The sequence below is a fragment of the Tachysurus vachellii genome, chromosome 22 (assembly GCF_030014155.1).
Source record: "Tachysurus vachellii isolate PV-2020 chromosome 22, HZAU_Pvac_v1, whole genome shotgun sequence".
Classification (NCBI taxonomy): Eukaryota; Metazoa; Chordata; class Actinopteri; order Siluriformes; family Bagridae; genus Tachysurus; species Tachysurus vachellii.
The window spans coordinates 9,415,209-9,439,967 of NC_083481.1; the positions used below are offsets into that span (position 1 = coordinate 9,415,209).

At 36.7% G+C, this 24,759-nt stretch overlaps 1 protein-coding gene across 1 annotated transcript; it reads right to left on the minus strand.

Annotated features, from left to right (window-relative positions):
* Nucleotides 1-1,549: 1,549 nt before the first annotated feature.
* On the minus strand, nucleotides 1,550-23,640 carry timeless (timeless circadian clock). Its single transcript, XM_060858567.1, has 30 exons — nucleotides 23,502-23,640; nucleotides 23,125-23,290; nucleotides 22,028-22,181; nucleotides 21,460-21,574; nucleotides 21,318-21,380; nucleotides 20,997-21,098; nucleotides 18,890-19,045; nucleotides 18,637-18,770; nucleotides 17,420-17,507; nucleotides 16,889-17,065; nucleotides 16,144-16,361; nucleotides 15,951-16,054; nucleotides 14,999-15,168; nucleotides 13,833-13,955; nucleotides 12,873-13,024; nucleotides 12,171-12,268; nucleotides 11,810-11,933; nucleotides 11,209-11,410; nucleotides 10,620-10,759; nucleotides 10,120-10,205; nucleotides 9,413-9,533; nucleotides 8,540-8,622; nucleotides 7,948-8,096; nucleotides 7,608-7,836; nucleotides 7,435-7,503; nucleotides 7,018-7,136; nucleotides 6,148-6,391; nucleotides 5,957-6,002; nucleotides 3,813-3,889; nucleotides 1,550-2,248 (listed from the first exon to the last, which is right to left on the minus strand). The coding sequence occupies exons 2-30, from the start codon at nucleotides 23,207-23,209 to the stop codon at nucleotides 2,115-2,117; spliced, it is 3,762 nt and encodes a 1,253-aa protein (XP_060714550.1). The 5' UTR covers nucleotides 23,210-23,290; nucleotides 23,502-23,640; the 3' UTR covers nucleotides 1,550-2,114.
* Between the last annotated feature and the right edge of the window lie 1,119 nt (nucleotides 23,641-24,759).

A 24,759-nucleotide genomic window follows, 5' to 3' on the forward strand; every position in this document is an offset into this window, starting at 1 on the left:
GTCTTGCTTTTGGAAAATAAAAAGGACTTGTGTCTTTACAAAAAGACCAAAACAAATATATGTGTATAGTATTTTATAATGTCTGAGAGAGAGAGGCAAAATTATGAATTGCAAGGGTGCCGAGAACGCTGAAGTCAATGTTTTGTAGGAGGAAAATACTTCATATTAGTATTTACACATCACTTACTGCATGCATTGTTCCTTTCGATTTATTATAATATTTTTTTGGCTTATTTCCAGAAAAGCAGGACACTTCTGGAGGGCACAGAATATACATTATGTAATAATGTATAAAGCATGAGTATATTAATGTATAAAGTATGAGTATAAAGTTAATTCATCACCTTTGTCAACAGAATTACATCAAAAAGCCTGTAATTAAGCAAATGATAAAAATGAAATGCTTTAGAACATGCTATCCTATTTTACAAAAAGATACATTTAGAATGAGAAATGAGCTTAAAATTTTTAAGCAATCGTGTGAAAATTTTACTATGTATTTAGTCAAGTAAACACCCATGGGTAGTTCAGTTCTTAAGGTGTTGGCCTACTTATTGGACAGTTGTGAGTTCAAATCCCCGGACGACCAAGCTGCCACTGCTGCCCCTTGACTGCTCAGTTGTATAAATGAAATAAAAGTCGCTCAGGATAAGGGCATTTGGCAAATGCTGTACATGAAATATTTAGAAAATTTGTTTGGATTATTTGTTAGTTACACAGCACACTGAGCACACTTGATGCAAATAATGTGCAAGAGTATTTCAAAAAGGCAACTGACTAGAGCCAAGCTACTCAGCTCTAGACGAGTCATGATTGTGGTATGTCTTCAACAGGCGTCAGCGTCCCCAGGTTTTTCCAGTGCACATAGCAACAGCCTAAACAACGCAGTGAAAGTAATTCCCAGCACTTGGGGCTCCCTCAGAGTGCCAGTGAGACATGTGTTTTTAGAGATCCCTCCCTCTCTTGCGCTTCACACACCCACTCATGGATGCTCCATAGTGCAATTGTGGGATGAAAGTCTGACCGGATGTGTGTTTGTAAGAAGTTCTTAACTGGATCCAGATGTGGAGAATGAGACTTGGCCCACCACAGTTGCAAAGACAGCAAAAGACACTCGCCTTTGATTAGAAATAGACCTGCCCTTTTTCCCCTTTTCTGCATCTTTATAATACTTTCTGTAATGTAAACTCGAGAACATGCCAAGATACATCTACTCACTTTCAACAATTTAACAACAGAACAATTTAGCGTTTATTTAAAATGAGTTAACTTTGAGAGGTTTTAGAGGCTATGCGTCCTTTTCCCTTAAACTAACAAGTTGAACAACTTAACATTACAAGATAACCTGAGTCAAAACAAGATTTAAAAATTATTTCCATAAAATTGATTAATTTCTAGGTTTGCAATGTTTTTTTTTTTTTTTTTTTACAGATAATATAAAAATGTATTCAGTTCACTATTATAAATGACTAGCAAAATATTATAAGCTCACCATGTACACAATATGTCAACATTATCAAAACTTTATTCAATGGCCTTTGCAGAAACTATCCCACAGTGACAGAACTCAGGGTAAAACAAAATCTTCAACACTATAACCATTTTTATAACAAACAGCAAACCAGGGACAATTACTCATTGCAACACTGGATCTATCACTCAGATGTGCAAGCCAAGGAAAATGTAGTAAAGTGGAATAGTACTTTTTGGAGGACATGAAGGTATTAAATTTTTATGTCTGTAGAAATCCAGCTAGGACATGTGCACATGAACATGTTTAATGTGTTCTAGAGCAGAGATGCATTGATGCAAGAGGGTGGTGTTCAGATGTGGGCTATGAACATTTCAGAGATCAGAAATTAGAAACAAAAACTGTACAAACAGCTTGTTGCTATGCTCAGCAGAATAAACGGTCCTTATATATGGACTCATTTCAGACCATGTTTTTCTTTCAAAGAGCAATATCTAAATCTGCAGCGTTAGTACCATGCTTCTCCTTTAATCCAGACCAAAAATCCAACTGTAGCTCAGATAAAAGTTCTAAATTGTTCAAATGTGTTAAAGTGGACAGCAATATGAATCGATTGAACGGATTCATTCTGGCGGATGGGTGATTAAGTTGATGGGTCTTCATCATCGTCATCACTCAGCACCCTGTGGCACCTTCGCTTAGCAGGAGCAGAGTGAGTTTCCTCATCAGATTGATTTCCTCCTTCAGTTTCAATGTTCATTTTAGGAGAAGCCTCACCTGCAAAACAAACAAGCAAAAAAATAGCAGCTTTATGACCAGATCAACCTTAACAATACAGGACAGAACCACCATTTTTTGCTTTTGGAACAGATCAGATTTTTTTTCAGAGCATTAAGAGAACCACAGCCACTTATATTAGGTATACTTTCTTGGCCAAAGGTATGTGGACCTCCCTCTTAATTAGTGGGTTGAGGATGTTTCAGCTACACCCATAGATAATGGGAGACAAACACTGGCAGTAACATGGGCCATACAAAAGAGTGCAATGACTTTAAACCTGTAAGTGCTATTAGAGTGGAGAGAAACAACTCAGCCACAAAGCAATAGACAATGCAAACTCAGAGCCCAGGTCACTCAGTGGTCAAATACATACCACATATATAGCCTAGCCTCTTTGCATTGCTCACTACAGAGTGCCAACTGCCCTTGAAAGTAACATTAACCCAAGAACTACATGTTGAGAGCTTTGTGAAATGTGTTTCACTGGCCAAGCCTAGGATTACTATGCACAGTGCCAAGCCTTGGTTGGACTGGTGTAAAGCATGCCACTACTGAACTCTGGAGTAGTGGAAATGTGTTCGCTGGAGCAATGAATTATTCTTTGCTTGCAATCTGGGATTGTAGGATGTACCGACCGGAATGTATAGTGCCAACAGCAAAAGGTGGTGGAGGTGGGGTTATATTTCAGGGTTTGGACTAGGCCCTTTATTTCCAGTGAAGAGTAATATTAATACTACAGCATGCAGTGGGATTTTAAACTGAATGGTACCAATCTTGTGGTAACTGTTTGGGGAAGGCCCTTTCCTGTTCCAGCATGACAATGCTCGTATACACAAAGCAAGAACTACAAAGACATGGTCTGATGGGTCTGCTGCAGAAGACCTCCAGTGGCCTTCACAGAGCCCTAACCTGAACCACAGTGAAAGGCAGCAGACGTCATGCATGTTCTTTTGAGTGAATCGGCACACATATCCCTTAGCCACCTTCAAAAATCTTGTAGAATGCCTTCACATAAAAGTGGTTGACAGCAACTCCATATTAATTTTTATTGTTAATTCTCATATTTACTTATGGACTGGGATAATCAACTAGCTCTTATATAGCCATGGGGAAAATAAAGTACACCCTCCTTCAACTGTATTCATTTATTCGGGCCAAACATTTACTTATTAATTGTGTGGTCCTTACCAGCTTTAATAAACAAATAACCTGAGGTCACAAAAACAGCAACAGGTTTCATTATCTTGTAATTGTTTCAGAATAAGTAAACCAACATTCTGAAACCTGTTGTTGTTTTGGGAAAAATAAATACACCCCTCCTACTTCCACAAACATGAAAGTGATAAATATCTAGTTACTTGAAAAGATTAGTTAATACAAGACTACCTCTCACAAAAGGCACATGGGGATATGTTTGATCAGGTTTCCACATACCTTTGGCCAGATAAAAATCATGCAAAATAAAAAAAGTTAAAAAAAAACAACAAAAAACACAAATTTGGTCAGGGTTTCAAAGATAATGGAAAGTCAGTATATTAGAATTTGAAGTATTTTACAGTACCTCTCTCAACCTCATCATCATCACTATCCAACACACGACTCCTCTTTCCTGAGGTTTTACCTTCAAAAGCAGCAGAACTAGAATACAGAAAGGGCTTATTATTCAGACTGATACAAACCATGCAAAAAGCATGTGTTTATTTACACACACACACACACACACACACACACACACACACACACACACACACACACACACACACACACACACACGGGCAGCTTCATATAAAATCAACATGGCAAATGATTTGTACATCAACAAGCAAAAAAATACTTTACGACATTCCAAAGGGCGGTACATCTTACTTCTCACAACAAAAAAGACGTTTTTTTTTTTTGTGATGTCGGGTAGAGCCAAATCATTTAGGTGGAGAGATAGCTATGGTGAGTAAGAGCATAAAGAACAGTCAGAGAGACTGCAAGGACTAAATGGAACAGATAGAGACAGATGAAGATCCTGGAAGGAATAATGACTGAGGAATATACAGAAGGATGTGCCAAGACCCTCTGTTGTCATACAGCTGACAGCTTTGAGACTTTGAAACAGCTACTTTGTAAAGTTGAAGAGCTCAAACAGACTTCTTTCTATCACACTTCTTACTGATTCCTGTGAGAGTTGTTCTGCATTAAAACTGGTGATCCCAAGCCCACTATGGCAGATGAAAGACTGAGCAGTTTGTAATAAGTGTTGCACCAATGAGGGCAAAGACATTGAATCTGGATAAATTTATTGGTCTGGTTGCACAACGTCAGGAAAATGCAGTCAAATGGAAACCACACTAAATAACACTTTCAAGTTTGTGGTTTCAAATCAGATGAACAGTTTTTCAACATGTCTTACTTTCCTCCATTTACCACAAAAATCTCTCTAATGACAGAAAAAAAACCAAGAGGGAAAAAAAACAGGTCAAAGAACTCATGTCTAGAACAATATAGAAGTGACTTGTCTCCTATCTGTTAAAATCAATTTTGTTTTAGTTACTCTTTGGTGAATATATTCAGAGCAACTAACAGACAAAAACTTGTAGCTGGGAAACTAGATAACATTGGTCACCTCTGTATTACTCACTGTACAGAGCTTTTGGTTGTTACAATGACAATATACATGGATGTGCCTTGTGAGTGCAGTGCACACCAAATCAGATTTGGTCAATTTGCAATGCAGACACAAATCAGATCTGTCCTGGTATGTGTAAAATAATGCCCTTAATTCCAAACTTGACAGTACAAATTGAGTGCATTGTGTGAGAATGTCTTGTTATTTTATTGAGAGTCTCAGCCTCAGAGGTCACAGGCGTTCAGCCATCGGCTCATGATTATGACCCCATTAGGCACTTAAAAACATTTCACGAGTTCTGTAGTAGTAACCTGATTGGTTGAAATCTAGTATTTTAAAAGTACACCTAAACACAACGCCATTGTGATGCTCTGTTTCATGGAATAAAGAAGCAGTCATATTTACAATTGTGATAATGAAGACTTATGAGGATCAGCAAAACGCTGTTTTTTTTTAAATTTTGTGAAATTCACGGCAGACTTATTAATTTGCACGACTTTCTTAAATGAACGATCTACAGGTGCACATCTACTTTACATTTTTTATGCCCCTAAACATAAAGCTGAACAAAATGATCCATGATTGGTTGCATTACATGTTGTTCAGACATCCTCTTGAGTGCTCCTTGGGCAATAAAAGTTGCTATGGAGTCCAGACCTTCTGCCATCAATCTGATGGTCTCGCTATGTGAGGCTATTTTCTTGATGGTTAAATATATGGTACAATTTACATTCGCCAGCCACTTTATTAAGATCACATGTACATTGAAGCTGTTCTCTAGCTATACCTGTGGCAGGAGCACAATACAAAAATCATGCAGACACACTTAAAGAGCTTCAGTCAACACATTGACAGATCAACTCATTTCGTTTTTCCCCATTCTGATGTTTGATGCAACATTAACTGAAACACTTGACCTGTATCTTTTTTTTTTTCTTGCATTGCACTTCAGCTACATAAGACATACATTAGGGTAATTAGATAATGGTATGAACGTATCTGATTAAGTAAAGAATACTGATTGTGCACAGTATACAGTATACTGTGCTGAGAATTGCTGATATTTTCAGGGATATTAGAGGACCTACCTTTGAGCTTTACTTTCATAAGTGGCCTCCACATCAGAAGATTTTTCTGAAAATGAGAGAAATACAAACAAAAAATTTGTTTTATTTTGTTTTTAAAACAAAATAGTCAAGATTCTATTAAAGTCAATAGTAAACCTAAATGTTAGCACTACTTTCGTGACTGATGTAAAAAGCCTTCACTCATGACTTACTTTTGGTGTCCTCAGAGGGACGTTTCCTCTGGCGAGCCAGGAGCAAGGCTCGAAGTGCCTGAGATCTAAGCTCCTGTGAGTCAAGGTCTGCATCGTTGTTCTGCTCCAATTCAGGGCTCACCGTCATCCCTGTTTCAATCTCCTCTTGAACTTTGACTTCGCTTTCCTCTACCTGGTCGAGAGACCTTGCAATAGACCGTAGCTGATAGATGCTCATAGTTGAAGGAATCCTCCAAAAAGACTCCTGGTCATTGAAGGACACAAGACAGTTGCGGTCACAAACAACAGCTGGTATAGAAAATATAATATTTAAACCACTGAATTTCAGAATAGTTTACAACTATAGTCAAAGAATAAATTCAGCTTCACACTAAACAACCATAAACCATCCAGGTTAGTTCCAGTACACTAATTTGATCATACAACAAGCACTCCAAGAGAAGGAAATTTTTGCTATTAATCCATATAGTTTTTGGAATAAACAGATAGTCTCTCAGAAAAATTACATTAAATAAGAACTGCTTGCATATCCCTTGTCCCACCGACAAACTCTTACATTCTTTTTTGTGGTGTTTTTCAAGGCTTGTACGGCATCTTCTTTTAGGGAAACACTGTCGTGTGTTCCAATATTTTTGATCACACATCTAGATGTTAATAACAGGAAATGTTGTTCAAATTTTCTATTTCTGCTCTCAAACACCAATGTCTAGCAAAGAAATGGCCTTGCCAAATTTTTCACTGAAACTTCAGTTCTCACAGGAGATTTTTAAAATGAGAGAAGCAGAAATTAAAAGCTATATGACTGTGAGGTTAGACAACAATCATCGTTTTGCAGCTGGAATACAATTCTAGATAGAATTCTAGTTTAACCTGTTCATCAGCTGGTGCACGGATGCCAACTTTGCAAAGAAGCCTTTGAAATTTTTTGTTCTCCATGGCGTCTTCGTTCTCCTCCGTCAGAGGAACCAGTGCCACAGGGTGAGAAACACCTGAGATATTCAATAAAGTCACTTATGTCAGTACTGAAAACATATATATATATTAGTTGCATGTATCCAAATCTAGACAAAATGGAAAATAAAATCAATCAATAAATATCCATTAGCCTTTGACTCTGAAAAAAACAAAAACAAATTGTTTTACTGAATTTTTGGCTTCTTTTCTCATGTCTCATTTGTGTTCTTTAAGGAAATTATAAACCTTGTACAATACTGCCGTTTGTTGAGTGGCTCAAACACTGGTCAAACACTTAAAGGATGTACTACTTATATCTTAATTTAGAATTACCATCTTCTTCCCGATCATCTGCTGCTCTGTTCAGGCAGTTCTGAAGCCACAAGATCGGCCCTGACATGCCTGTTAAAAGTGAAAAACACCAGTGTAAATCAGACTGTCATGATGACTAAATGTACACATTACAAATAATGAGGGTGGAAAAACAAAGAACTGCTTGTATTCACCTTCTCCCTGTAAGCGCTGAGCCATAGATTCCACACTGACGTTTTTTCCCACAACACTTTCTCGCTTGTTGACCTTCTTTTGGCGGACAGGTCTAATTTCTTCTTTTTCTCCTTCATCACGATCATCGTCATCATCATCCTCCTCCAATTCTTCATCTTGTTCCTCATCTCTGTGAATCATATCATCTCTCGGTTCTCCGCTAAAGTCGGCAAAAAAGTCTTCTTCAGTCTGTCAAAATGAGATGTATGCATTAAACGTGTACAGTATCTTTGCAAAGGTCAAGAATGCAGCTTGATAAGAAGATCTACAGATTATTTTTAGATTGAGCTTGGATTCTACCATTCCCCGGCTTTTCCCAGCAGTACTACGTCGCCGTTTCTTGTACAGCTCTTTGCGCTCAGAAACCAGGCCCATGCTGATGATTTTATCCACGACTCGTGCTCTGGAGCGCTTAGCAGTCAGGCGCTTCAGTATATTTCCCAGCACATCTACAAACACAGAGCAATTCAGAGCAAGTTACTTGTAAGCTTCCAAAATGGAATAGTTTTGTAAAAAATTAAATGTGAACCTTTATCCCAATAGTTTCCTAATGGATACAAAACCATCTTGGGGATAGAAGTTTGTTGCTTTAGTTTTTCCAATGGACCTACAAGGCTAACGTAGCTGGAAAGTAAGAGGAACTCACTATACCTATACCTACTATATCTCATTATCTGTCTGCTTTAGATTACTACATATGACATGTGTGATCTTGAAACTCCTAGGGTTAGGGTTGGTCACACAGTTATTACAATGTGAAATTGGCACTAAAATCTCTCCTCTTCAGCTGGCAATAAATATTAGTAATCAAGTGAAAATTAGACTTGATAACATCAACTGGCTAATATGCGTCACTGATTTAGCAGAAACAATAAAACAGATCAAAACTTGCCATCAGAGTCTTTGTATTCCTCAAAGAGCATTTGCAGCTCCTGTTCTTGCTCCTCAGTCCAGAGCACAATATGAGTACCTTTTCTTTAGAAAATAAAGGAGAGAAAGTGGTTAATTATGGCCAAATAATGTCATATGGTGCAGTGTTTTGTGAAAGCAGTGTTAATGCTATCAACTCTACTTTGAAGACTGGTACATAATTTCATTGCATGAATTGAACTTATAAGCATCACTAATGAGCATAAAAATTCACTCATATGAGCAGCAATGAACTGAAAAAAATTAAGGACAAAGTAAGTTGTCTACACATGCATACCTTTTAAATAATAAAGAAAGACAGACAGACAGAAGAGTTTATTTATCACATATAAGTAAGAAATGCTTTTCTTCAAATATCTTGTTGGAAAGTTGGGGTTTACAGCACAAGGTCAACTATGATGCATTGCTACTGGAACACAGGGGCTCTGGGCCTTAATCAACAACCTGAGCCTTAACCATTTGAGCCAAATGACAGTGATAAACATTTCTGAATATTTAGTCCCTAATACTATGCTGGACAGATTTAATCTAAAGACACTCTATATTTTAAATAAATATCAATGAGAGTTTTTTCTTTGTTTCATACAGAAAATAACTGCAAAGTGGAAAGTTTTTGAAAAATCTGAAAAGTAACAATTGCTGAGCAAGTGACAAGTTAAGAAATACCATTAAGTACCTTCAAATAACTGTTACAAATGAACCTGATAAGAGAGGCGGTCATGTGTTCTGTAATTTTACTCTGTCTTGTCTGTCAAAGAAAGCATCAGTCTGGTTTGTGCCTGGTAATTTGTGCAAGTTACTCATTTTATTGTGAAAAATAAAGCTGGACAAGCACCTGTCTTTCTTCAGGTCCTTTACGCTGTCCACAAGACCCATAGACACCATTTGAATCAGAACCTGTCGTCTGGTGCGTTCTGTGCCAAGCAATGGCAAAATTGTCTCCACTATGTCAGGAACTGATGTATAAACACAAACACAATGACCCAATATAAAAACTGTCACTGATGCTGATTCAAAAATACTGAAAATTAATCAATAGCATTAGTTCACACTGCTTTACCATGAAATACCTATTAAACAAGGAATTTTAATAACCCTATAACTTTAATTAGTATTTAATAACATTTATAACAATTAATGAACTGTTACTGCACTAAATTACAATTTGCACAATTTTAAATATCAGCACGCTGTTGAAGCATATGGTTGCTTAAATACAATTTATATAAAAATAAAACATAACTTATAAATGCAAAGTAATGCTGCAGAACCATATCAACAACCAACTGTTCCAGCAATTCTTAATATTGTATGAGCCTTTTATAAACCACAGGTCACTTTATTTTACCAGGTTCTTTTATTGTCTGCGTTTATTTAGAATATAAATAAACTTCAGGCTCCTTCAATATACAGTATGGTACCTTGTGTTGTGCAATACAAATAATGTAATAGAGGAATAAAAACAGAGATTTTTATAATTTAACAACATTAAATATTTAAAAATAATTCACAATATTCGTACACATACAAAAGGAGGCTCACCTCCAGAATCCTTGTGTTCTTCATATAGTCGTCGAAGCTCCTCTTCTTCCTCTGGTGTCCAAATGACTTTTTTATTAGCTCCATCACTACAAATAAGAGAATTAAAAAAAACAATAGTCACAATAATATATAATACAGCCAAATTCACAGATAAAGAAACAGATAAAACATTGCTTAAAGTCTTACTCTACAAAGTGGCAAGTTGTGTAACAGAATACAAATGGCAGAAAATCCAAATATTAATAATATTCAGACCATAAAACATTCTGCAAAATGTGCTACAAACATTTCTTATCTGCCATAACAGAGCAATTACAAACACTGAGATCATTTGCAAAGACTCCTCCTTTGTCATATACTAAAAAACAAAGTTTAAATATAACACGCAAAAAAATATGTAGCTGATTTCACCGATCCTTAAGCCACTTTGTTCTCTAAGAAAAGATTTATGAAAGTTCAGTTTGTATACTGATCAGGACAAGCACATAAAACACACTCACTCATCCGCACTGTAGCCCTCGGTCATCTGTCTTACATTGTGAACATTCTTCCAGAAAAGTAGCTCAATGAAGGCTTTGCTGTTATGGGTAGTAAGAGAGAAGAACCGGTTCACAACATACTTTGCAAAGGTAAGCAGCTCCTGTCAGTGGTGGGAAAACAAGAAGAGAGACATGAAAGGACAGATTGTTAGTATATTATCATAATGTTGGTGACTGTAAAAATTTCCTTGCCTTCTATCAGATACTGTGACCTATACCATACAGACCATACTTTCGGGTACGTTTAATATACTCTTTTTTTAAGTAAGTTTTATTTTTTAGGTTTTTGACAGGTTAGTTAGAGTGGGGTTCAATATGACAAAGTTAACTGACCCATTTTTTGCTAGGAAGAGTACAGAGGTTAAAGCTTTGTGCTACTGATCATGATTTCAAATACTGGCTTGATAAAGCTACCACCTTCAGGCCCCTGAACAAGACCCTTAACTGTTTAATTGTATCCTGTCTTAAATCCTATTGGATAAAACAATAAAATATAAGTGTAAAAAATGATAAAGACTAGGAGTTTCAGGAGTGAATTGTGGTAAACCACCTTATAGGCTGAGGCAGCAGGGTCAGTGAAGATTTTATTGAAGAGGTGGAAGACAGAAAGCTGGAAAAGCAAAGCATCCATCTTCAGATCCACAGCAACACGGTAAAGCATACGGGCAATGCAGTGGTTGGTATGCGGGGTGTTTGTTGAGTATGAGCGGAGCAACACCAAATATGGCCGAACAATGTTTGGATTTGCAAACCTGGTAAGGGGTAGAAACAAAGAACGGTGGTGGGGCATTGGGGGGTGGGGGTGGTGTAGAGATTAGTCCTTACTAAACTCACATTATTAATATGGCAATTATGTGTACGTTATGAGCAAGTGTAGACCTGTATTTCCACTATGAAATTATTATACCAAGTAAGTTGAATGAGTAGGGAAAACTGTAGACCTGTATTTCCAGTTGAATGAAAAGGAAAATACTGAACTTGTACAGTATTGTGAAAATCAATAAGCTTGTTATAAAACTAAGCACACCAAAAACTCAGAGACTCACATCTGGTGATTAGAAGCAATGATGAGTTTTACACAAATGAAAAAGAAAAAATTCAGAACATTTGGCAAGACTAAGAGCTTTAATTCTGAATGGGTCTGCACACACCTCTTGATAAAATCCAAAAAGTTGAACTCTGTTTCTGACACCTGCACAGTCTCCAGTTCATCTTCCTCATCCAGTTCTGCCCCTTCCTCAACCTCATCAATTGCAGGTTCAGCCTGAGCTGGTCCTGAATAACACAAAGGAACACATTCAGCAAGCTCAATACAGTTATTTCTGAACAAGTTACTGTTGTTACTTATTAAAGCTTATAACCAATTACTGTTTATGGCCCAAATAAAATATATAACTAATTTTACATGATACTTCTCTACACAAGTTTTTAGGATTTGTACTTGTCTGCGTATGCTTCCTGCACTGGCTGATTTTAAAAATAATGATACAGTCTATTTAGAAATTAGCTTACTGGGAAGTTCAGCAAAGAGAATCTGCTTCAGAAGATCAAGCTCTTCCTCAGGTTCCACCTCCGCTGAACCAAACACATCTCCCTCTGGCCACACCTCGCTGAGAATGTGAAGTAAGCAGTGAAAGGGTGTAATCAGAGCTCAATACTCAGACAATATTCAATAGTAAGGAAGAAATTAACTAGTAATCAATGGACAATAAACTACTCAATACTTTTCTAGAAAATATATAATGTACACAAATCAACTGTCTCTATGTAAACGGTCAATAAACTGGCTGAAGAATAAAAAGAATGTTCTATGGAACTGCTTGCTATATTATATGGTCACTTTGGAGAAATATATTAATTTAGCATTTGCTTTGCTATAAAAGTTTCTGTTTGCTGGCCAAGAATTTGATTGTTAAACAACACAAACAGAACTGTCATACATAACGAAAATCCAAATTCACCATATCCGAATAGAGGATAAATGTCACTAATGCAACTTTTTTTAATTATCCTATGGGGGTTGCATTTAATTAGCTCAAAAAAATACACAAATATATAATATACACAGTCTAACATATTCATAGTCTGCATATATACAGTCTAACATCATTCATGTTACACACTATGCAATGCTGTGATACAAAATAAGACAAGGTTCTCAAATTTTCTATCACAAGAGAAAGAATCTCATGTTTAATGAAGTCATTGATTTACCGTGCAGCTCGAAGTAACCCGAGTGCTTCTGGCCCAGTGCGGGCCAGCAAAGCATCCTGAATACGAATCGTTGCTTCAGTCCTCTGCTCAGTAACAGGAACCGCAGAGGTAGCATCAAAGGGCACCACACCCTCTCGTAGAGCTTCTGATAACTGCAATAGAGGTTCATTTTTTAATTTAATCTATTATAATTGAATGTCTGTGCATGCAGAATTCACACAGAAATTCACTCAATTAATTTCCCCAGAGTGCAGATCTGTACAGTCTGACAACACCATTGTCTAGAAGGCCAAGTTAGAAATCATTTCTCATGTTGCTGGCACTGTTTGTCATGGTCACATGATCAAGAGCTTCATGAGCTTAGTATTCTAGTCTCATCTTGGTGGACAGCTGTTTTGAGAAAACTCTACAATCCTGAAATGTATTTTTATAGACCTACAAAAACTACACCACACACCAAGATACAAGTCATGTTTTCACACAAAAAAACACGAAGACTTACAAGCCTGCTAACTGACCTTCAGGCTGCAGCACATTTTATTAAGCACATAACATATGACCAATATTTAATGCTCGTTTAATCTACAACATTAACATTCTGCTATGCATAAGACATGCCAGAAAATGTAAACACTGTTAAACTACATATATATTTCATGACACATATGAAGAACACCAGTAGCTAAAATTTACTTTCTTTGAGGCTTTAAGTCTGTGCTTTTCTTAAATGAATAAAAATAATATCCATTATTTTTTAAAACAAACTCCAGTTAAGAAGCCTAGCACATCGAGTCATTCAGGTTAACAGCCCTGATATGCACAGAAAATAGAAGAAACACAGAGTAATTAATAAATCATGGACCATTATGCCGTTTATTAAAATCCAAATATATCTAAAACCTACTTAAATACTCTAAAGGGAGAAAAGCTTTAAAAAAAAAAAAAAAAAACACGAGAAACCTGAAAGCCAGAGGTCCTGAGCTCCTGAGACACAATTTGCCATGTTTCCTCCAGTGCTTCAGGAGTATTCTCTATCTGTGTAGATGAACTCTTTTTCTTCTTTCTCCTTTTTGTCTTTTTTTTCTTACAAGAGAAAGAGAGAGAGGGAGAGAGAGAGAATGACAGGAGTAACAGTTTTTACAAGGGGTGTATTGACATATGGTGTATCGCTATGCAAAAATATAATGTTTTGCACTGTGGAAATGTGTGAGTGACAATTCTACTTATTATTTATTTTTACATATACATTTATGCATGTAATGAGTCTGCACTGTTTAAACATCAGAGATGCACAGAGAGTTAAAATATAAAGTGCATGATGCTCATGTGGTTGCAGTGTCTGCAATTTCTATACGTGTAATCCAATAGCTCCAGATTGTGATGACTGTCTATAATGTGTATTATTCCACAGCTACATTATAATAATTAAAAGGAGCAATTTAATCCGAGTACATGGGAAACTGGCATGTTACATAATGTTTCAGTTCTATTTCTGCTACACGGCTCAGGATGGTGCAGTTTAAATAAAAAATGTATTAATTTCTGTTTAAGACATTGTGTAAAAGTACGTTTTATTTGCACTATTAAACTTCTATCAATAGTTACTTCTTATTTTTGCTTTGATACAGACAAATGCACATTGTTTTGTATTGTTCATTCAAATTAGGTTAAAAATAACCGGATTAAAATCATGAAGCCAGAATTGTGATTATACCCCTAGTTTTTTTTTATTAAGGTGTTCATATTCACTGGTAAATGAATCTGAGGCAACACTATGGCTATCTGATAAAGTCTTCAATGAACCAATACAAAATTCATTTAAAGTTGTCTGTTTAATTTAACCATGATTCAGTACTGAGACAAACTTGATGACTGTAATATTTTTACTTTTTAGACCCCTTTTACTAGGATTGACAATAACAGAGGCCACACCTTCCGACAGAGACCCACAGAGGAACTCTTTAGAACATTACAACCAAGTTCTCACGTTAACTAATTAGTGGAAATATCTGTGTGACAATCCAGCTCTGTAAAAATAAGCACAACAGGCAGGTAAAAAAAACTGACTTTAAAATTTCTCCCATTTGCCATTAGGCCAGTGAATTTTCCATCCTCGTTGTGCTCACCTGCACAAGCAGATTGTTCCGGCCCTTGCAGAAACGTTCAAGCATTCGTAAAAACAGATGCGTGGATTCTACCAGATCGCGCAGAAATGAGCGCGGCTGCATTCTCTCATCAAACTTCCGTAAGAGGGTGAGGAAAATCTCCCTGAACTCCATCAGATAGAAAATATTAGCTGGAAAAGGGGAAGGAAGTATTAGATATTCAAAAGTAGGAAGGACTTTGTAGTAACAATGTACCATGCAAAAATCAACCCTGCTTAAAATATGGAAAAACTGCAATATATGGCAAGAATCTGGTCACCAAACTGTAGCTAAACATTCTTAACATAGCAGAAAGACACAGCTCTGGAGAAGAAATGCTGTATAAAACAATCGCTGCAAGACTTCTCTCTAGTTGTCCTATTCCAGAAAAATGGTACAACATCAGTTGACATTATTAATTTTGCTGTCCGCTCATTTATTGTATGTTTCCTATAAATTCCTATAATCCCATACGTCTTTTTTGTTCACACTCAATTCCAACATGATGAAGTGTACTTAAAGCTATGTACCTCCATACATCTGTCCATCCGTAATGGAATAGGGAGGACTTATACTTCTTTTTAAATATAAAATAATTCTTTTATGCAAATCAAATTTCATTTGAGACGATAATATCCATCTAAAATATACTAGACAGCAGAGTACATAGTGCGTCATATTAGACACAGCTTATGAGAAGTAAACACACAGATATATCCTGCATTTTTCAAGATATGCTACTGAAATGGCAGTTATTAGCTAGTATGACTAGTACTGTACATTGACAACCTACACAATAAAGAAATATATGCACTGATTTCCTCTAAGCAAGCCGTCATATGCTCCAAAGCAACAAGAAGCTGTAAAATATGCATTTGAAAAGGCTTTTAAAAGTCATTAAAAAGGTTCTGTTTCAACATTTAATGTTTCTTACTCTTGATAACATTTGCACTCTGGCGGATGTTCTCATCTTTAGAGTGATCCATTTCATTTATAGTCATCAAGAGTTCTTGGTAAGCTTTCAAAGCCAAATGCATCCTGAAAGATAAATATAAACAAGAATAAATTATTAATGATTATAATATCACAATTTAGTGATGGAGCAGCAACAGTGTGTTCATTCAGACCTGCGAGACCATGATGTGGCCTCTTTGCGGTCAGTGAGCATCATCTCATAGTAGTTGGTGATGTTCTTCTCTATGAAGTGAAAGGTACGGATGGAGAGCGTCTCAGAGACAAGTTCAGCCCTGCAACCATTTCCACGATTAAAGGCCATAAAGAAGCTCAGAGCCCACAGGTAATACGTTTCATCATGCTGCTGGCCCTGTTCACGAATTAATGACTCCTGAAAAAGAGGTACAAATGATAAACAGGTGATGAATTAAAAGAACAGAATAGAGAAAAGAGTCAGAATCAAAAGGTGTTGTTGAGAAATGTCCTTAGCACAAGCGTCAAAACAAACCTGTGTACATGACAGCATGAATAGCATACGGATAATTAACAATAAGATTAGAAAAATTAATTCTAATACTATTCAAATACTAATAAAAAAGTAATAGTAATGTAATGTATACCAAAAATAATAATTATTATTATTGTTGTTATAAAAAAAAAAAAAGGGTGTTTATAGCATCATTATACTGAATTTGTGTTGGCTGAGTTTCCTAAAACCATGTTAGCACAAACATCTTTGCTATTTACAGATTTACACTAGACACTCTCCTGAGCAGGATGATCTAAGCTTCACCATGCTTTTGAGGAACCAGGACTCTGTAGTGTCTAAAGTGCTTTCAATTTGTCATAGCAAACTATATTCTACTGTACTTCATGACAAAGACAAACAGATTTTATTTGGATGGAAATGGTGGCCACCTTGACAAGGTACATGAGTCTATTGTAGCAGTTTTCCAGGAAGTCTATACAGAATTCACGCAGGAAGAGCCGCACATTCAGAACAGAGCGGCGCTGGGTCTCGGTGTCTCGGGCTGTCTGTTTACGCTTGGGCACACGCCTCACGGCCTTCCCAGAGTCATGAGAATAGTTCTTAAACTGAAAGACGAAAAAAGAAAAATTATGATTAAGAAAATAATACCTAGTGAATCCCCTCAAACCCCAAGTAAGTAAGCAGTTACTATGTACTTAACATGGAAGGAATACAACTTTAAGTTTCACCTAAAATTCACAGCTCATGATGCAAAAAGTCAATATATTCTACACCAAATACAATAATAACGTACAGCTGAATTAAGTTTGTAATCAAGTCATGGTTACATAGTGATAAACTAGCAATTAGCTTCTTCTTACATGTCTTACAAGTCAACTACAGCTGGGAGCAAGAGGAATATTGCAAGAATTTCTTTATGTTGTTAAACTACTCCTTTATTGTTATGGTCATTTACTCACATTGTGGAGTCCTTGGTGGAAAATGACATCTTTCTCACCAATAGACTTTAATCCCTGGACCACATATGAGCCTCGAAAACGCGAATGCCTGAGACATAGAAAAGAGAGAGAGACTCTTCATGAGCTTAAAAATTTTAGTAATCATCAGATCATTCATTAACAGTACAGTACTGTACAGATATAAATTCCTTGATTGTTTATTACATCCACTGTAATGTTCTTGATCATCTCTTTAAAGCAATGCTGCTGTCATGCACAAATTGAATTAGTAAATCTTTATATTCACTCACTGAGCACTTTATTTAGAACACCTGTATACATAATTGCTCATGGCTCTAATCAGTCAATCGAGTGGCAGCAGAGCAATGCTTAAAATTATGCAGATATGGCCAGCAGCTTCAGAATGTTGGTATCATTCATATCTACCATCAGAATAGAGAAAAAATATGATCTCAGTGCTTTAACGTAGCATGAATGTCAGTGGTAGAAGAGTATCTATAATCTGATCTTTTGGGATTTTCAGTTTACTCAAAATAGTGATGGGGTCAGAGTTTGGTAGCAACATTATGAATCCATTGTGCCAACTTGCTTTGTGTCTCCGTAGGCTGGTGGAGATAATGTAATGGTGTGTGGAAGCAAAGGGAGACCCAATCCACACACCTAATAAAGTCTACATAGTTAATTATATAGAGTTTGTTTGAAAAAAGACTATCATTGTAAAAATCACTTTTAAAATGGCATTACATAACTATTAGCAATGTTTGTTATTGCAGTATCCAGTATGAAGCAGCAAGGTATTAATACTGTAACCTGAGGATGGAGCAAATAAACTAAGATCAGCAGCCATCAAAATAATAGAGTTGTACCTTTTATATACCTTGTACATTTTAATACTGATTTCAGGTACATGTAAATAATAAATAATAAATAACTACATTCAAGACAAAGGTAAAATAGGCACAAACAAAAATAAAGTTAGTAAATCTTAAACTTGCATGTGAAACATTAGTTCGTGACTTTACAGATTTACTAAAGCAGTTATACATATATGATTTTGGAAACATCAACAGTCTGTTCCCTTTACAGTGAAGCAGACAATTTTCACATGACTGCTTCCCAAAATGCTTTTGAAAATATAAAGCAGATCAGTGTTCAGAGAATCTCTTATTCTGCAAAGCAGTGCAAAAATATAACTAAATCAAAACATCTTTAGTCACCTGGTTCCTCTTTGTAGCGTGCGGCTCCGTTTCTCTGCCAGCTCTTTCTGTCTGAGAGCTTCTAGTTCTTGTGTGTCTTTTTGTTTCTCCTGTGTGGAGCGGCTTTGTCCTGCACTTACCAGTATCTCAGGAGTCTGTAGGGAGCAAAGAATATACACAAAACACCCAACGTTAAAAAGCATAATATATGCAGTGTAAACGTTTCAAAATTAAACTAAAAGCATAAAAGCATTCTTTGGTTTACTGAACCTACCTGGTCTCTAAACATGAGTGAGATGATCTCCAGCACATGCATGCTCCACTGCTGCTCACTCTGAGAACTGGCCAGAAATTTGAGCAGGTCATCCATCCCGCTCATATGGATTGACCACAACAGCTTATCGTGTACACTGGCATCATCATCCACATTCTGCAGAGGTGGTGTTTTACCCAGAGCATTATTCAAATTTATTTGTATAGCGCTTTTTGCAATTGACATTGTCTCAAAGTTATGAAACACCAATTTAAAGTCTAAAAATCAGGATAATAAGTAGTGATGCTCCGATTGATGGGCCACCGATCATGATCGGCCGATATTGGCTAAAAATAGCTTGATCGGCGAACCCCAAAAGCGCCGATCAAAAAAGCCGATCACGTGACGTAAATTACTCGCGCAACTTTTTCACACGTGCATGCACGGCGCACAGGTAAACAACAGCAGAGCGGAGCTTACAAGTGGCAACATGAGTTCTCCTGTCTGGACGTTTTTCAAAGTGTCCGATAAAGACATAAAGTTAGCCGTTTGCAATGTATGTCGTGATGAAATCCCTCGAGGTGGAAGCAAGCAACGGTATTTTAATACCACTAACATGATTAGGCATCTTAGAACACGCCATACAACTGAATATGCCGAGTATGAGAAACTAAACCAGCCGAAGCCAACAACATCCCCATCCCTCAACCAGCCGACTGTGAGTGATGTATTTAAACTAGTAGTGATATGAGTGTGAGTTATGCCTTTTATGATTGAGACCTGAAGGATTTTGTACTCTGTGTTAGTAGGCCGAGGTCCAGCATGTTTTGGTTTGAAACAATTGTTTAATTTTAATATATTAAAATTTTTATTTACATTTTACAAGTAGCCTGGGCCTATGTAACCTCATACCATCCCAAGTTCATCTGGTTGGTAACTATCTGCTTGGCCTCCTTGTTTCTCTGCCTTGTTATTTAGAAAGGATGGCATTGGCTTACAGTAGCTTTCATTATTTTATTTTTTGGATCTGATGTATTTGGTTCCTCAACTACATCAGACGTTCATAATACTGTAATAACAGAAAAAAAAAACACTTGCCATAGTTTTGTCCTTTGTGGCAGTAGCCAGTTTTGGTGTAACAAGTTTTACATTTTGCTGCCAATTATAAAATGTAATCAGTGTATTAAGAGGCTACATCCCATTAAGCTGATCTGATGTGTGTTGGTCTGCCTGACCCCTCTTTGTTTGGAATAATTTTAAGTTACTCTGCCTCATTTGGGAAAGATGGCTTACAGTAGCCTTAAGTTTTCATTTTCTAAAATAAACACTTGGTGGTTCTTCAAGATCTTGACTGTAGCCAATTTCTACAGTTTTTTATTCTCAATACAGTTAATTTAGAGTTAATTTCATTTCTAAAAATGGTGCAAACTCTGCTAGATTATAGATAAAAGATTCCCATTCCCCTGCCATTCTGTGATCGGCAGATCATGATCTTGGTGATCGGTAATCGGCCCCAAAAGTGCTGATCGGAGCATCTCTAATAATAAGTGAAAACTGACTCATTTAGCATAGGCAGGAACAGACTGTACGGGTTTCATTTCAACACAATGAATGAGAAAGAAAACAGGAATATACACATCATCACCATAGGAACACAGACACCTGCCTACTGAGTACCCATTTCAAAAACCTCTCTTCTAAGGAGGCTTTCGACTAACCTTTGGAGTGTGACTGTGGGGATTTGTGTGCACACAGCCATAAAAACCTAAGACGGCAAGTGATGCGCAACAAGAAGTCTTGGCACAATGTTGGAGTTCCAATTTAGCCAAAAGCATTCACTGGGGATAAGGTCAGGGCTCTGTGCAAGCCACTTGACTTCTTCCACTCCAGCCTTAGTAAATAAACTATGTATTCATGGAGATTGATTTGTGCACAGGGTAAGTGTCACATAGAGACATTCTGCACAATTGCTTGTATTTGGCTTGGTGGCAACAGTTTAGGGAAAAATCCACATACTGTACAAGTGATATAGCAAAATGTCTACAAAATCTTCGGCATATGGTAAATATACAGCCTTAGGTACATGTATAAGTGTTTTAAGGACAAGCTGAAGCACGTTAACTCCAACCTTTTCCTCAGTAGGGTCAGCAGGGACATGTAGTACATTCCTAACAAGCAGCAGAATCCTCTCAATCAACAAGTTATCCTCCTCCTGCCTCTGTTCCCAATCCTGATAGAACAACACAAAAAGGAAAAAAAATAATATAGAATATTAATATATAGCTTAATAACATTAGATATAGATGTTTTTCTCTTGTACATTCAAAACCAGACACTCGCCTACTTTTTTCCACAAGCAAAAACTCTTTTACGCATTCAGTCTATATAAATTCTATAAAGATGATGAAAAATTTTCTGATGCCTTTGAGTTACATTCAGCAAAACTCACCAGTTGCAGCAGGTTGTACAACGTCTCACTCAGGACTGTAAACACTTTCTCATTGGCAAACGCCTAAGAGCAAATAGATTAATAAATAGTCATATCTACTAATATAATCAACCTCTAATTTGATGCATGAAAACAGACTTACCTCCTTGTATCCCTGAAGATAAGTCACAATTTGGAGGAAATGGTTTCGAAAAACGGCATCATTTGGGGTTTTTCCAAAGCAGAGAAGTGCAGGCTGGGTCAAGTTTACCATGAGCCTGCAAACAAATGTAAGCAAGTTAACATATTTTTTAATCAGTCTAATTTGATGCTATGATTTGGACCATATTTTTAACTGACTTCCATACAGACACATCAAATGTACTTAATGACCTTGTTCTTAATTTACCATAAACTCTCACAAAAGTGGAGAATAAGAACATTATACATGTTGTATTTTCAATAGGCTGTGACTCAAATAGTTTGGGGTCAGAGGATAGTATGATAGAAAACATGCCACTTTGAGTGCACACAAAATGTTTAGTAGGTGAAGAGACAGTGTATGTAAAAATTCTTTCTAACCCAAAAAGGATATGATACCAGTATGCCCTCTTGTTCAGTGCCCCAATCCCCATGTACAGATCAGATCTTTGATACAACAATATACACATTGTACAAACAACAATGTACACCTGTGCATCATCACCTTATATGAAATTTGGCAAATATACCTGATGCAGGCATCAAACAGAGGCTTGTCCTGTCCATGCTGTGTTATGATAAATAAAAGGTCATTCTGGAGGATCTTTCCAGCTCCCAGCTGCTGTCTTACGTCCCTTGTCTCATCCTCATGCCTCAGGTATCGAATCAGATCCTTAACACTCTCTAATGGAGAGGTCAAAAAGTCAAGAAACAAATAAGGCAGGTTGTAAACCATGGGTTAGTCAAAAAGGAGTAAAAAATTGTCCACAATATTTCAATGCATTTGCATAAATTATTATAAGGAGGTGTAATTATATATTTTTTCCTCATTGCCATTTGAGTTGACTGTAAGTTACATTTACCTCTTTCCTGTTATTGTTTGCTTAATAACAAATAACCTGAGTTCTGGAGAACGTCTAGATCATTAAACATTTGAGAAAGCAGAGTGTCACGGTTGTGTTGAGCCTCAATTTTAGGACGCGTGTCATTGTGTAACAACATTAAAATGAACATGTCTTCAAACTTCAAAAAAAAAAATAAATAAAAAAAGGAATCGCTACAAATCCAGTAATGTGCTTCAGAGCTTTTACGGTCATTGTAAACATTTGATAAAAACAATAAAAATACTAGCATTTCGCCCATTTTCACGTTCTGTTATTTTAGATTGTAGAGTTACATAACTATTTAGAATGCTTAAAATGTAAAAGTCTTTCACGATTCACTGAGACGCAGCAATTAAATATCATAAAACACTGGACTGGTATTTAATTGGATTTGCATAGCAAATGAGCTGTGCATTTTTTTTGTTGAGGAGACAGAAAAATCGCACAGTTCTTGAGGATCTGATACAAAGTTAACTTGTCTGTCCAAATAAACAGCACAATTTTAGAAAGAAAAAAGACAAACTTAAATTCTATGAAGTTCTCTATACGTCAGTATCGAGTCTGATATTCGAGTCCAATGTTCAAAGCTTTGAGATCAGGATTGTGTCTATAAAACTGGATACGACTTTTTATTAAATTCATTCGCACTAAATGTTCCAAGAAAAATAAATATATCAAAGATCAGCATTAAAGCTTTTAAGGAAGTTGCTATAGTTTGTCATGGAGGTCTGTAGGTGACTCACCCAAGCAGTCAGGCTCTTTGTGATATTTATCCCCCTCCAGACACCCAAGAGCACTGCAAGTGGCCAACAGCTCACAGTTCATCATGCACAGATCAGCACAACACAACACAACACAACACAACACTGCACTTCAGCCGGCTCAAACTGCGAGGAATTCAGGCTCTAACTGCGAGGAAAGAGCAAAAAAAAATAAAAAAACATACAAAAGAATATTTACATAACATAAGATACATGGAATGACTTTAAAACCATGAGCGTTAACAGAAGTGTATAAACACACCGCTTATAAACCTTATAAACTTATAAAACTGGACCGTCACTGAACACGGACTTAACATTGTTACAACTTACAATATATCTGCAAATAGCAGACTTACTTTCTATTTATTTTCGACGCTGTCAAACTGTTAGGAATAATTCTTTATTTATTTCTAGCTCCGTAAACACTCCGGTAGCTTAGCATGCAAAACAGGACGCGCTTATAAAACTCCCGCGCGTTTCCCAGGATACCCGGAAGTCGTGTTCAGATGAAGTGACGCAGAATTAAAGGGACCGTCAGACAAGAAATAAATGTGGATGGATGGATGGATAGATGGATAGAAGTGCAAAGACTAATGTAATATATATATTTATATATGTAAACATATGTACAGCATGTAGTACATATAGATATATATGTAAACATATGCACAGTGAATAAATATAAAGGCTATAGCAGTGCAGAGATGTGTGAACATTGTTGAAAATTACAAGTAAATGGTTCTAAGGCTATGGCATTGAAAAAAATGTGCAGACACTGTTGTAAAGGAACAAGTAGAAGGTTATAAGGTTATGGAATTAAAAAAATGAATGAATGAAAATGAATGAATGCAAGCTGAATATACAAGCCCACTAAATACATGTATATATACATGAATTTGAAATATTAGGCAGAATGTACAGTAAGGTATATATATAGATACACATAGATAAAATAGTGCAGAATGTAAGGCACAATATGTGTAGAGAATGAGGAGTATAAACAATACAATATGTACATTGTATGCCATAGGGAAGTCGTGGCCTAATGGTTAGAGAGTCTGACTCTTAACCCCAAGGTTGTGGGTTTGAGTCTCAGGCCGGCCACGACTGAGGTGCCCTTGAGCAAGGCACCGAACTGCTCCCCGGGCGCCGCAGCATAAATGGCTGCCCACTGCTCCAGGTGTGTGTTCACTGCTGTGTGTGTTCACTGCTGTGTGTGTTCACTGCTGTGTGTGTTCACTGCTGTGTGTGTTCACTGCTGTGTGTGTGCACTTTAGATGGATTAAATGCAGAGAACAAATTCTGAGTATAGGTTGCCATACTTAGCTGTATGACATGTCACTAATTGTACAGAAGGAATATACAGTATTTTTTTTACGGTGTTCTAATGGTGTAGTGTAGAGTTCAGTAGTGTGATGGTGGATGGAAAAAAGCTGTCCCTGAACCTGCTGTTTCTGGTGCGTAACATACATACATATACAAACATAGTACACAAGGCGGAGGTGTGAGGCGAACGTGCTAACCATTAAGCCACCGTGCCTCCACAACAACATCAACAACAACAACAACAACAACAACAACAACAACAACAATAATAATAATAATAATAATAAT

What these genes read in the sequence shown, in the direction of transcription:
- timeless (XM_060858567.1), bottom strand. Translation starts at nt 23,209, where the DNA reads ATGATGAACTGTGAGCTGTTGGCCACTTGCAGTGCTCTTGGGTGTCTG. An exon ending in GAGTGCAAATGTTATCAAGA is followed by an intron (nt 15,169 to 15,950) that starts GTAAGAAACATT and finishes CCCCTTTTCCAG; the next exon opens with CTAATATTTTCTATCTGATG. An exon ending in CTGCTGCCTCAGCCTATAAG is followed by an intron (nt 10,760 to 11,208) that starts GTGGTTTACCAC and finishes CACCACTGACAG; the next exon opens with GAGCTGCTTACCTTTGCAAA.